Here is a 14,088-nt window from a genome sequence, read left to right on the forward strand (position 1 = left end):
TGGGCATGCAACACCATGCCTGGCCTACATATGGGATTCTTGAAAAAAATGTCCAAAAGTTAGACAGTAATCCTACAGCATGGGTTGCAAATGTCAGTGCTTCAGGGGCTAGCAGATCCTGTGAGTGAGAGTGAATGAGTGAGTAAGTGAGTGAAGCAGGCTGGGTAGAGACTGCAGTAAACTAGAAATCTCTAGCCCAGTCAAAGTGGCTGCCACCTCTTAGCTTTAGCAGCCAGTTACCATCAAAGTGGGTTAAGTTGTGACAGTTTCTGTTGTTTCAAGAGTAGCCAAAATTAAGATTTTTTTTCATAGAGGAAGTCGTGTTTTAAATACTAGCAAAAATTAATGTAAATTTCATTACTGCTGAAAAAAATACAGCGATAGGCCAAAGGCTGTCCTTTTTGATTTTTTAATTTTCGTCACGTTTTCAATAAAGTTTCCTAGTGTTTCATACATTTTTCAAGAATGCATTCCTGTAGTAAAACCACTGGAGACACAAACTCTTGTTTATGCAGTGGAGGCAGCACTGATAAAACTGAAAGTTTGGCCAGCCAAGCCTGCCATAATGGAGCAGCTCAGTGTGTTCCTTCACCAGCCAGTGAGCAGAGTCTAAATAGAAACGTTTCAGGGTGTTGGGGAAGAAAGTTTGTCTTATAGAGAGGATGACTCTGGGAAACTCATGACTCCCATTGTCTGCAATCACAATGCCCAAAGCATCCCATCTTCTTCACTAGCTCTTCTATCCTCTGTCCTGTCCTCTAGCAAGGCACGCTGGATGCAGATATTCACATAGAGACAGAGGATCAGGGCATGTATAAGTACATGTCTTCCCAGCACCTCTTCAAGCTGTTGGACTGTTTGCAGGAATCCCATTCATTCTCAAAGGCCTTCAACTCCAATTATGAGCAGCGGACTGTCCTGTGGCGAGCAGGTAAGGCCACACAGCAGATAAGATAGATAGCCACACTGGTCACCATCCTAAAATATTACAGTGTTTGGAAAATGCCCAAACTTTTAAACATAGCTAGAAAAACATAACAGATATTTTCATGCTTGAGGGGAAGAGAAGGGAAATGCTGCATAGGTTTCATCGCAGTACATAGTAGAGTCTCAGTAAGTATTTCATAAAAAGACAAATTGAGGCTGGGTGCAGTGGCTCACACCTGTAATCCCAACACTTTGGGAGGCCGAGGAGGGTGGATCACTTGAGGCCAGGAGTTCAAGACCAGCCTGGCCAACGCAGTAAAATACTGTCTCTACTAAAAATACAAAAAATTAGCCAGGTGTGATGGCATGTGCCTGTAGTCCCAGCTACTCAGGAGGCTGAGGCAGGATAATCACTTGAACCCAGGAGGCAAAGGTTGCAGTGGGCTGAGATCGTGCCATTGCACTGCAGCCTGGGCAACAGAGCGAGACTCCATCTCAAAAGAAACAAAAAAAGACAAATTGAAGTTTGAATAGTTGGGCCAGGCACAGTGGGTCATGCCTGTAATCCCAGCACTTTGGGAGGCTGATGTAGGTGGATCACAAGGTCAGGAGTTTGAGACCACCAGCCTGGCCAATATGGTGAAACTCTATCTCTACTGAAAATACAAAAATTAGCTAGGCGTGTTGGTACATGCCTGTAGTCCCAGTTACTCAGGAGGCTGAGGCAGAAGAATTGCTTAAACCTAGGAGGCAGAGGTTGCAGTGAGCCGAGATCACGACACTGCACTACAGCCTGGGTGACAGAGTGAGACGCTGTCTCAAAAAAAAAAAAAAAAAAAAAAAAAAAAGTTGGAGAATTGAATTGATCTAGCAAGTCAAGAAATTTTATGGGCTGGGCACGGTGGCTCACACCTGTAATCCCAGCACTCTGGGAAGCTGAGGCAGGTGGATCGCTTGAGCCCAGGAGTTCAAGACTAGCCTGGAGAGCATAGCAAAACCCCATCTCTACCAAGAAAAAGTATATGAAAATTAGCTGGGCATGGTGGCACACACCATACTCAGGAGGCTGAGGCGGGAGGATCACTTGAGCCCAGGAGTTGGAAGTTTCAGTGAGCCAAGATTGCAACACTGCACTGTAGCCTGGGTGACAGAGGAAGACCCCTTCTCAACAACAACAAAAAAAGAAATGTTACATTAAATTAAAAGTGTCTTTTTTTTGAGATGGAGTCTTGCTCTGTTGCCCAGGCTGGTAATCTTGGAAAACCAGAAACCATTCATCAATTTTCCAAGCTTTTTGGGGTTTATTCACTTTCCTGCCTCCAAAAATAAATACATAAACACTGGAGGTAAATATATTTTTTTCTGGGATGGTGGTGGGATTCTCATTATTTTGAACTTTGCATTAAAGTGATACTTCATATAAGTTTGGTATTGTTACCATTACTTTTATTTTTTTGAGGCAGAGTCTCACTCTGTTGCCCAGGCTGCAGTGCAATGATGCAATCTCGGGTCACTGCAATCTCCACCTCCCAGGTTCAAGCAATTCTCATGCCTCAACCTCCCAAGTAGTTGAGTTTACAGGCACATGCCACCATGCCTGGCTAATTTTTGTATTTTTAGTAGAGACAGATTGGTCTCGAACTCCTGACCTCAAGTAATCCGCCCATCTCAGCCTCCCAAAGTCCTAGGATTACAGGCATGAGCCACTGCACCTGGCCTTGTTATCATTACTTTTGTCCCCAAATATTTATTGTAATCGACAATTAAAGAATGTCATTTTTCTCTACAGCCTTAAAGTATGCAGCTGTCACCCAGGCTGGAGTGCAATGGCACGGTCTTGGCTCACTGCAACCTCCACCTCCAAGGTTCAAGCAATTCTCCTTCCTCAACCTTCAGAGTAGCTGGAATTACAGGCGCCTGCCACCACATCTAGCTAGTATTTATATTTTTAGTAGAGACAAGGTTTCACCGTATTGGCCAGGCTGGTCTCAAACTCTTGATCTCAGGTGATCCGCCCACCTCAGCCTCCCAAAGTGCTGGGATTACAGGCTTGAGCCACCACAGCAAGCCTGGTTTGCGTATCTTTTAAGCTGATTGGTACTCCTTTGTTTTTAAGAATGTGTTCTTGGCTGGGCACAGTGGCTCACGCCTGTAATCCTAGCACTTTGGGAGGCCAAGGCGGGTGGATTACAAGATCAGGAGTTCGACACCATCCTGGCCAACATGGTGAAACCCTGTCTCTACTAAAAATACAAAAAACTAGCCAGATGTGGTGGCAGGCGCCTACAGTCCCAGGTACTTGGGAAGCTGAGGCAGGAAATGGCTTGAACTCAAGAGGCGGAGGTCGCAGTGAGCTAAGACCAGGCCATTCCACTCCAACCTGGGCAACAGAGCAAGATCATCTCAAGAAAAAAAAGAAAAAGAATGTGTTCTTATGTGTGCTTTGTGGAGAAAAATAATCTTGCAACTTGCAAGAACGCTGGAATTCTTAAGAGTTGTTACATTTGAGAAGACAAAACTAATGGCTTCCCCAGCCAATAAGCAAAGTCTAAATGGAGAGCAGGCCAGGCAAGGTGGTTTACACCTATAATACCAGTTTTTTTGGGAGGCCGAGCCAGGTGGATCACTTGAGGTCAGGAGTTCAAGACCAGCCTGGGCAACATAGCAAAACCCCATTTCTACAAAAAATACAGAAATTAGCAAGGTGTGGTGGCACTTTCCTGTAGTCTCAGCTACTCAGGAGGCTGAGGTTAGAGGGCAACTTGAGCCTGGGAGGTCAAGGTTGCAGTGAGCCAAGATTGCATCACTTCAGCCTGGGCAACAAAGCGAGACTCTGTCTCAAAATAAAATAAAATACCAATAAGTAAATGGAGAACAGTTCAGGGCATTTAAGAATGAAGTTATTTTGCCAGGCGCGGTGGCTCACACCTATAATCCCAGCACTTTGGAAGACCGAGGTGGGCGGATCACAAGGTCAGGAGTTCAAGACCAGCCTGACCAACATGGTGAAACCCTGTCTCTTTAAAAAAAAAAAAAAAGGAGTTATCTTATACAGCTGATGACTTTTGGAGAATCACAACTGCCTTCATCTGGTATTATAATTCATCTGTATTAAGACTATATATATAGGCCGGGTGTGGTGGCTCACACCTGTAATCCCAGCACTTTGGGATGCCAAGGCAGGCAGATCACCTGAGGTCGAGAGTTCAAGACCAGCCTGGCCAATATGGCGAAACCCCATCTCTACAAAAATAGAAGTATTAGCTGGGCATGATGCCAGGTGCCTGTAATCCCAGCTACTTGGGAGGCTGAGGCGGAAGAATCGTATGAACCCAGGAGGCAGAGGTTGAAGTGAGCCAAGATCAAGGTACCGCACCCCAGCCTGGGAAACAGAGGAGACGCTGTCCTGAAAAAAAAAAAAAAAAGAATATATATAAAATCTTTCAGGCCAGGCTCAGTGGCTCATTTCTGTAATCCCATCCCTTTGGAAAGCTAAGACAGGAAGATTGCTTGAGCCCAGGAATTTTAGACCAGTCTGGGCCACAGTAAAACCCTGTCTGTACAAAAACTGAAAAACTAGCTGGGCATGGTGACACATGTCTGTGGTCCTGGCTGCTCAGGAGGCTGAGGCAGGAAGTTCATTGAGCCCAGGAACTGGAGGCTGCAGTAAGCTGTGATCATGCCACTGCACTCCAGCCTGGGTGACAGAGCGAGACTGTCTCAAGAAAAAAAAAAAAAACAGAGATGTTTCAGTATTTTGTGAAGTAACTAGATTTCTAGTTCATACACAGTTATCAGCATTATTCTAGAAGTGTGCACTAATTAAATGACTGTCTGATCTCTAGGTTTTAAGGGCAAGTCTAAACCCAATCTTCTAAAACAAGAAACCAGCAGCCTGGCCTGTTGTTTGAGGATCCTGTTTCGAATGTATGTTGATGAGAACCGCAGGGATTCCTGGGAAGAAATACAGCAGAGACTTTTAACGTAAGAAAATTAGTTTCTGACTAGATTTCTATCTGCCATAAACAAAATTCGTCACAGCAATACTGTGGATTGAAAAGAGTGGGAGAAAATACATGCTGACACTCTGACAAATTATTTTCCTTTTTATTTTTTCCTTCTATTTGGTGACTCTTCCATTATACTTTATTTAATGCCCTGAAGAGGGCAGAGGCTCATGTTTCACTGATAAACCCTTTCCTGAACCTAAGAATTCAAGGTTACGTTGAGTTATGCATAGAAACATGGCAGTGAATAGTGCTCTGAGCAGAGTCAGCAGGCTGGAGGGAAGTCCTGACTCTGGCTGGAGCCCTGTGGCCTTAGGCAGGTTACTATCCATCTTGGGTCCAGGTCCTCTTTAGAATTGTCAGCAATAACGTCCCATCATTCCTTCTTTCCAAGAAGAATGTATTTAAATCATATAACCAGGATGTGCCTTCATCAATTATGAAGAGAAGAAATGCACCAACGGGGAAAGAGTGGAATACTGATAAGGAAGCCCAGCCAGAAAAGTAGGTCTTTGCCACTCAGCTTCCTGGGCATCAGCAAGATTCTGATGTCTGAGCTTTCTTTTCCTCCTCTAAGGTTTAAAAACCGTAATACACAGTGCTGGCAAATGTGCGATAAGAATGTACTGTCCTTCATAGCTAATTGGAGTGTACAATGACATAATCTTTCTGGAAAGCAGATGGGATTATATACAAGGAGCCCTAAAGTGTTCATTCTCTGTGACTTAGTAATTCCACTGTTACGGAATCTGCTTCAGAAAATATTTTAGAACTAGGAACCAGGAATACCACACAGAATATTCATTGCAGACTTATCAGGACAAAAAGTTTTAAGCAGCTCAACGGTGGAATGAATAAACTATGGTATGTCCTAAATTATGTTATTATGAAATATAGTCTTTTTTTTTTTTTTTGAGACGGAGTTTCGCTCTTGTTGCCCAGGCTGGAGTGCAATGGCGCGATCTCGGCTCACCGCAACCTCCGCCTCCTGGGTTCAGGCAATTCTCCTGCCTCAGTCTCCTGAGTAGCTGGGATTACAGGCACACGCCACCATGCCCAGCTAATTTTTTTTTAGTATTTTTAGTAGAGACGGGGTTTCACCATGTTGACCAGGATGGTCTCGATCTCTTGACCTCGTGATCCACCCGCCTCGGCCTCCCAAAGTGCTGGGATTACAGGCTTGAGCCACCGCGCCCGGCCGAAATATAGTCATTAAAAGTGAAATTTTATTTATTTATTTATTATTTATTGAGATGGAGTCTCACTCTTGTCATACAGGCTGGAGTGCAGTGGCGTGATCTCAGCTCACTGCAACCTCTGCTTCCTGGGTTCAAGCGTTTCTCCTGTGAGGAGCTGGGATTACAGGTGCATACCACCACATGTGGCTAATTTTTTTTTTTTTTTTTTTTTTTTTTTTTTGAGATGGAGTTTCGTTCGTTACCCAGGCTGGAGTGCAATGGCGCAATCTCGGCTCACCACAACCTCCGCCTCCTGGGTTCAGGCAATTCTTCTGCCTCAGCCTCCTGAGTAGCTGGGACTACAGGCGTGCGCCACCATGCCCAGCTAATTTTTATATTTTTAGTAGAGACGGGGTTTCACCATGTTGACTGGGATGGTCTCCATCTCTTGACCTCGTGATCCACCCGTCTCAGCCTCCCAAAGTGTTGGGATTACAGGCGTGAGCCACCGCACCTGGCCTTTTTTGTATTTTTACTAGAGATGGGGTTTCACCGTTTTGGTCAGTCTGGTCTGAAACTTCTAACCTCAGATGATGCGCTGACCTCAGCCTCCCAAATTGCTGGGATTACAGGCATGAGCTACCATGCCCGGCCTAAAAGTGAATTTTTTTTTTTTTTTTTTTTGAGAGAGAGAGAGTGCCTTGCTTTGTCACCCGGGCTGGAGTGCAGTGGTTCTATCTCAGCTCAGTGTAACCTTTGCCTCCTGGGTTCAAGCGATTCTCCTGCCTCAGTCTCCTGAGTAGCCAGGATTACAGGCGCCCACCACCACACCCAGCTAATTTTTGTATTTTTACTAGAGATGGGGTTTCACTGTGTTGGTCAGGCTGGTCTTGAACTCCAAAGTTCAGAGGAAAATTGTTCTCCTGTAGTTCCAGCTACTCAGAAGGCTGAGGTAGGAAAATCTCATAAGTCCAGGAGTTTAAGACCAGCCTGGGCAACATAGTGAGACCCTGACTCTAAAAAACAAACGAAACACCAAAACACCCAATTGCTGAAAATTGCAAGTAAAAACAGTTTTGCAGCTTCTTTTTTTGGGGGAGGGGGGTAAATTTATTGTATTATGAACAAGTTCCCACATGAGGTAAAGTTATTTTAAAAAATTTTCACAGGGCCAGGTGCGGTGGCTCAAGCTTGTAATCCCAGCACTTTGGGAGGCCGAGGCGGGTGGATCACAAGGTCGAGAGATCGAGACCATCCTGGTCAACATGGTGAAACCCCGTCTCTACTAAAAATACAAAAAATTAGCTGGGCATGGTGGCGTGTGCCTGTAATCCCAGCTACTCAGGAGGCTGAGGCAGGAGAATTGCCTGAACCCAGGAGGCGGAGGTTGCGGTGAGCCGAGATCGCGCCATTGCACTCCAGCCTGGGTAACAAGAGCGAAACTCCGTCTCAAAAAAAAAAAAAAAAAAAGTCTAAATAATTTTTTTAAAAGTCATCCCAAGAACGAATAGTTCTCCCTAAATGTGAGATGTTAATCAATTGTTTGATATGCCTCCCCCTCTCTAATTCTTCTAGTGTTTGCAGTGAAGCTCTTGCCTATTTCATCACCGTGAATTCTGAAAGCCATCGGGAGGCCTGGACAAGTCTCCTGTTGTTACTTCTAACCAAAACCCTCAAAATAAATGATGAAAAGGTATGAACAAGTAAACTCTGATGTTTCCAGTAGGACATAAGGTTTAAGTTGGCTTTTCACTCAAGAGTTTGCAGTAACTATTTTCTCAGTTTCCCAAGAATGGTTACATGACTGTCAGCACCATTCTAGATGCATTGGAGAGAAGTTAATTCATTACAGACAATGAGTACCACAGGATAGTAGGGCTTTTTCCTGGAAGAACCCTAGTTGACCAAGGCTGAAATTTAGATCTCATGTGTTGCTGTTAGGAATGGTATGGTGATTTCCAGTGCAGCAAGAGAGGGTTGAGATTGCGAAGCACTGGTTTTGACATAGGAACTTGCTTTACAAAATAAAAGCTGTTGACTTTTGGTAGTGAGACTATCCAAATATAATTAAAGTTAAATATAAATGAAAGAAGCTTTAATTTGCAAGATTTTCTTTCAACTTCTTTTGTTGTTTTTGCTGTTGTTTTTGAGACAGTCTTGCTCTGTCACCCAGGCTGGAATGCAGTGGCACAATTTCAGCTCACTGCAACTTCTGTCTTCCAGGCTCAAGCAGTCCTCTCACCTCAGCCCCCTGAGTAACTGGGACCACAGACACACACCACCACATTTATTTTTGGTAGAGATAGGGTTTCGCCATGTTGCCCAGGCTGGTCTTGAACTCCTGAGCTCAAGCAGTCCACCTGCCTTGGCTTCCCCAAGTGCTGGGATTACAGGCATGAGCCACTGCACCCAGCCCCAACTTTCTAATAGCCAGAAAAGCACCAATATTATAAGAAGTTGCAGGGTAGGCCAGGTGCAGTGGCTCATGCCTGTAATCCCAGCACTTTGGGAGACCGAGGCAGGCAGATCACCTGAGGTTGGGAGCCTGGCCAACATGGAGTAACCCCATCTCTACTAAAAATACAAAATTAGCTGGGTGTAGTGGTGCATACCTGTAATCCCAGCTACCTGGGAGGCTGAGTCAGGAGCATTGCTTGAACCCAGGAGGCAGAGGTTGTGGAGAGCCGAGATTGCGCCACTGCACTCCAGCCTGGGCAACAGAGCAAGACTCCGTCTGAAAAGAAAAAAAAAAAGAAGTTCTAGGGTGAGATGAAAACTTTCAAAAAACTGGTGCCAAAGTAAGAAATTCATTGTGTAATTTTATCCGTCTACTTCTCTCCCACCTCAAGTTCAAAGCACATGCTTCAACGTACTACCCCTATTTGTGTGAAATTATGCAGTTTGACCTGATCCCTGAGCTCCGAGCAGTTCTGCGGAAATTCTTCTTACGGATAGGTGTTGTGTATAAGATATGGAGTCCAGAAGAGCCATCACAGGTACCAGCAATACTGTCACCAGTGTGGTAGCCATGGCTGCCCAGGCCACTGCTGCAGCTCTGCAGAATGTTCAGCATGCCATCTCTGACTGGCACGTCTCGTGAAGGGTCAGAGAAACAAGGAATTGGCATCTTGGATCTCAGAATGGCCTGGATACAGATGGCCTCTATGCTGCTCCATCACAGTCCCCAACTAAGGCTTATGGTATTTCATTAAACTGTTGCATACCCAGTTAGCACAGTAGGTGGGGAGTCTGCTTCATTTCTGTCATTCCATTTTTCTTATTAAACTGTCTGTCACATCTGTCATTGCACATGCCATCATTTTCTAGCAAAATCCCATGATTGGCTATAAATGTTTTGTAAGAAGAAGTCACTCTCCTTCAAAATACTGAACATAGCTATATAGATTCATGATAATTAGAGAGTATGTTAATAAAAATTCTTGTAACGGCTAACTGCCACCTAAAATACGCTGGGTTTTTTGTTGTCATTTGAATGTGTTAGAGAAATTTGAATGTTTTTGTCAGTTACGAGTCAGCCGTAATTAGATTAGTTTAGGGACAGATCGGGATTAGAGAAGAGTTGTTTTTTGTGTTTTGTTAATGTCTGAGTGATTTTAAAAGTATTTTCCAAAAAGATACTGAAAATTTGGTTGAAGGCAGAGTTTAGTAACAAAGCTAGAATTAAGAGTTTTGCAAGGTTAAAAAAATGTGCCTCGTGGACCTCCCTGTTTTAGTAACATGGGGAGGAAAAGTCTACAGAAAAAAAGTGAACAATTTAATGAAGATGATTAGCCTTCCTTGAAATAAGTATTTGTGGATGGGTGTTAAATTAAAATTTCCAGAATACACTGTCCATCTCACACACTCTGAAATCTAATATATGAAGTAGTAATGAAAATGAAGTAGTAATTTAACCAGAGTTCATTTATCCTTGAATAACCTTTTTATTTTTACCTCAGAAAATGAGTATACTGGCGGTTAGTGTCACTGCTTTGCACAGTCCCCATTAAATGACCCTCCAGAGAGGGACAGTAAATGCATGAGAAGCTGCTCCCGTGAACCTCCTCAGCCAGATGTCATGGGTGGAACTGGAGATGTGGTGGGCCAGCACAGCTGAACTGTGACAGTGGCAGAAAGTGACATGTGCCCAGCACTTCCATTAATCTGAGCCTAGGTGTTGAATTCTTTGGCAAGGTTAGATTCTGAGGTCCTTATTAATAATGTTAATGATGGTGCAATTCTCTCACCTGCAGTAGAACTGAGTTCCGATGCAGCTTGTATAAAAGCGGGCAGTATACAAGTATGACCCGAAGCCTGTGAGCAGTATAGTGGATGCTCACCCATGAGGAAGAGCACACATGCCTCTTTCTTGTCCTCACCCACTGCTCACCTACAGCATCGCTGAGCGTTAGACATAAGTGTACGCGGAGTGATTAAAACATTCAGACTTCTACCTACACTCTTTAGTCCTCTAAATTGGGTTGTATTGATGTCAACTCCGGTGCCTTAGAAGTTAGTAGTTTGGGAACCTATCAGTAAAATTGGATTTTTTTTTTTTTTTTTTTTTTTTTAAGAGAAGGATTTCTGGTGCTTTTGCTTACTAAGAGACTGATACTCTTTTTTTTTTTTTTTTAAGATGGGGTTTCACCATGTTGGTCAGGCTGGTCTTGAACTTCCAACCTCAGGTAATCCGCCCACCTTGGCCTCCAAAGTGCTTGGATTACAGGTGTGAGCCACCACGCCCGGCCGAGACTGATACTCTTAAGTTGTTTTGTTGTTGTTTTTTTAACAGCCTTGAGAAATGTTTGGTTTTTAGCCAGCAGAATTCTTGTCTACTTTTTTCTTTCCCAAAAAGTGTTTTAATTTCTCTACCAAAGAAAAAATGCACAGGTTTAGGTTTTTATATTACTTACATACACTAGATAAAGCACTTCTTTTAAGCTATATAATTCAGCAGGAAAGGACCATGGGAGAATACTTTACTGAGTGGAAAATGTTAGCACATTTGACTGGCTTGCCCTGGAATCCACTGTACCTTTACACTGCACCGTGAATCCTACACTCCCTGCTATCATAGCGCGTCGCCACCTCAACAAGTCAGTCGTCTCCATTGATATTTGTACTAAAGGTATAAATGGGGAACACGTGTTCCCTTTATGAAGTCCATCTTGCATGCAGCTATATCCCTGATGGGTTATTTTTCCTTTCCTTCTGAGGTTCTCATGTCATCTTCTTCATTGAATATGACTGTAAAACTTCCTGGTGTCTCATGCCCTCTCTTTAATTTTTTCTCTTGCAGGGTAGCACACGTGTCAGTGTATTTTAGTACTTGCTGAAACATTCAGGCTTAAATTTATTATTAGTTTAGTATTTTTAAAGATTTGATTTTCTGAATGAGGCATTTGAATTGTACCAGCAATGGACTTTTAAAAAATTGGATGTAAAACCATTCAGGGTAATTTTTCTTGTCAGTGGACAGTGACGAACAGAGGAAATCCTTTACCTCCAATAATAAGCCATTCAGCCTAAATTCTTTTTTATGAATAAATCTATTCTTTCTCATGGTAAATGTGGCTTGTGCCACTCAAACACTAGTGAAAGGGTATGTACAACTGCAACATCAGGCCAGGACACCATTTATTTAACCAAGTAATGGAGGAGAGTGAAACATTTTCCAAGGCCTTATTTCTTTTTCAGAATGCTTTAAGTGTCGATTATATGTGCTGGGTCTCTAGAGAAGTTTTTATTTGTTACAATATTGCTGCTTTGAGCAATTTTGTTTTTCTTCATTGTCTGTTGAGGAAATCACCAGCTTTGGCACCTTAACAACAAACAGTGGATGAATAATTTTTATTTCTGATATGCATCATTAAAGTTAATTATATCTTTTCCCCGTACTCCTCATGTACAACCAAAGAACATACATTATGAAAATCGTATTATCTGAAAACACATTTTCCTCTGACAGGTGATTTTTGTACAAAATGCAAAAAAAAAAAAAAAAAAAAAAAACCCTGTACTTTTTTCGTTTCTTTTGTGATTAAGGGTATACAATTAATAGACTTTGTTGTTAAAGGAACCTGCTAACAAGTGCAAGTATTACCATCTCATCCAAATGTTTGTTGTTATGATGCAAATGGATATTGGTTTCAGTAGAAGCTGGATCCTTAATACTGCATTTTCTGAATTCTGTTTTAATATTTGTGTTAAAGTAGACATAGCTGAATTCACTTGAAATCCTGGAGTTTTGTTATCAGCAGCTTTGCAGTTTGGGAAACAAAGAAACCAAAGCTGAATATTTTGAAGAATGAATATGTCTGGAAATCCTTGCTCTCAAAACAAAACAATATACCCTATCAAAGGTGTTGTTTTACTCAGTGTTCTAATTTTTAAAAAATTTTATCTGCATATTTGCATCAAATATTTCTTTATGTGCAAAATGTATGTTTTACCTCCTTAAAATGCCGAAAAGTTAATTAATAGTTACTTTGGTTTAATCTATACACAGTGATTAAGTGCATTTAATATTGGTAATTTAATGAAAAGCATTCCTTGCCCAATGGATGTATAAATTTTTGAAAGAATAAGCAGAATTATATAATATGAAACGCTATGTAAAGTTTTCTATGTAAAAATATTATGTATAATACTGTTAAAATATCCCATGCTTTGATCAGGTGGTAAATCAATAAAATTTTAAAAAGTATAGCTGTTTCTAATGTAGTAATTTTAAAAACGTATTCCAAGCCATAGTTTTCAGTTAGTTTATGTCCCTCGCTGATCAAAGGGGGAAAAAATCCAGTCATGAGAACATTCTTATATGCCTCTTGAGTCTATTAACTTTTGTTGTTGTTGCTAGTTATAAAATTGAATTGTAAGGATCAGGCAGTGGCTATTGGTTGAACCAATACACATTGACAGCTTTGAAACATTGAGTTGCTGATTTATTTATTTATTTTTGAGACATGGTCTTGCCCTGTAGCCCATGCCGAGAGCAGTGATGCAATCACAGCTCACTGCAGCCTAGACCTGCTGGACGCAAGTAATCTTCCCACCTCGGCCTCCTGAGAGTAGCTGGAACTACAGGGCTAGTAGAGTAGTGAGACACCTTGCCTGGCTAATTTTTGTATTGTTTTGTAGAGGTGGGGTTTGGCCATGTTGCCCAGGCTGGTCTTGAACTCCTGGCCTCAAGTGATCCTCCTACCTTGGCCTCCCAAAGTGCCGAAATTACAGGTGTGAGTACCACTCCAACTGAGATACTAATTTTTAAGTCAATGTGACAGATAACAATCAGATTCTCATAACATTGTTTAGGATCTACGTAAATTTTATTCTGGACATAGTTCCGTACACAAAGGTAAGAGACTGACAATGTAATCCCCAATAACTAAACTAAAGGTGTAATTTTCCAAATCACTTTTAGTAACAACAAATTTTAACTTTTTTTAAAAATAGAGATGCGGGGGCCAGGCACGGTGGCTCATGCCTGTAATCTCAGCACTTTGGGAGGGCGAGGCAGGCAGATCACGAGGTCAGAAGATCAAGACCATCCGGGCCAACATGGTGAAAACCCATCTCTACTAAAGATAAACAAAAAATTAGCTGGGCGTGGCAGCACAGGCCTACAGTCCCAGCTACCCAGGAGGCTGAGGTAGGAGAATTGCTTGAACCCAGGAGGCGGAGATTGCAGTGAGCCGAGATTGCGCCACTGTACTACAGCCTGGGCAACAGTGCAAGACTCCATCTCAGAAAAAAAAAAAAAAAATAGAGATGGAGGTCTCACTACGTTGGCCAAATTGGTCTTCAGCTCCTGCGTTCAAGTGATCCTCCCAACTCAGCCTCCCAATATATTGGGGTTTTTTTGGTTGTCACAACAGCGAATAAGGAGGATAGTGACTGGCATCTAGTGTATAGAAGCTAGGGGTGCTGCTAAACAGCCCCAACATGAGGGATTAGCCAGTCTAAATGTCAGTGGT

At 42.5% G+C, this 14,088-nt stretch overlaps 1 protein-coding gene across 4 annotated transcripts in view; it reads left to right on the forward strand.

The window, feature by feature from the left end:
* Nucleotides 1–12,159, forward strand: part of ARFGEF2 (ARF guanine nucleotide exchange factor 2) — a 105,997-nt gene extending 93,838 nt beyond the window's left edge. For 2 of the 4 annotated variants that reach the window (XM_074406638.1, XM_074406637.1), the window contains exons 36-40: nt 763–931; nt 4,773–4,911; nt 7,688–7,805; nt 8,962–9,108; nt 10,749–12,159. In XM_074406638.1, the coding sequence (XP_074262739.1) occupies nt 763–931; nt 4,773–4,911; nt 7,688–7,805; nt 8,962–9,108; nt 10,749–10,844 (669 nt within the window). In that variant the 3' untranslated portion in view covers nt 10,845–12,159. Of the gene's footprint in view, nt 1–762; nt 932–4,772; nt 4,912–7,687; nt 7,806–8,961; nt 10,713–10,748 lie in introns of those variants that run through there. The other 2 variants (XM_003932550.4, XM_039479592.2) reach the window with 1 other exon arrangement.
* The last annotated feature ends 1,929 nt before the right edge of the window (nt 12,160–14,088 follow it).

This window comes from Saimiri boliviensis, chromosome 9, assembly GCF_048565385.1.
Source record: "Saimiri boliviensis isolate mSaiBol1 chromosome 9, mSaiBol1.pri, whole genome shotgun sequence".
NCBI classification, from domain to species: domain Eukaryota; kingdom Metazoa; phylum Chordata; class Mammalia; order Primates; family Cebidae; genus Saimiri; species Saimiri boliviensis.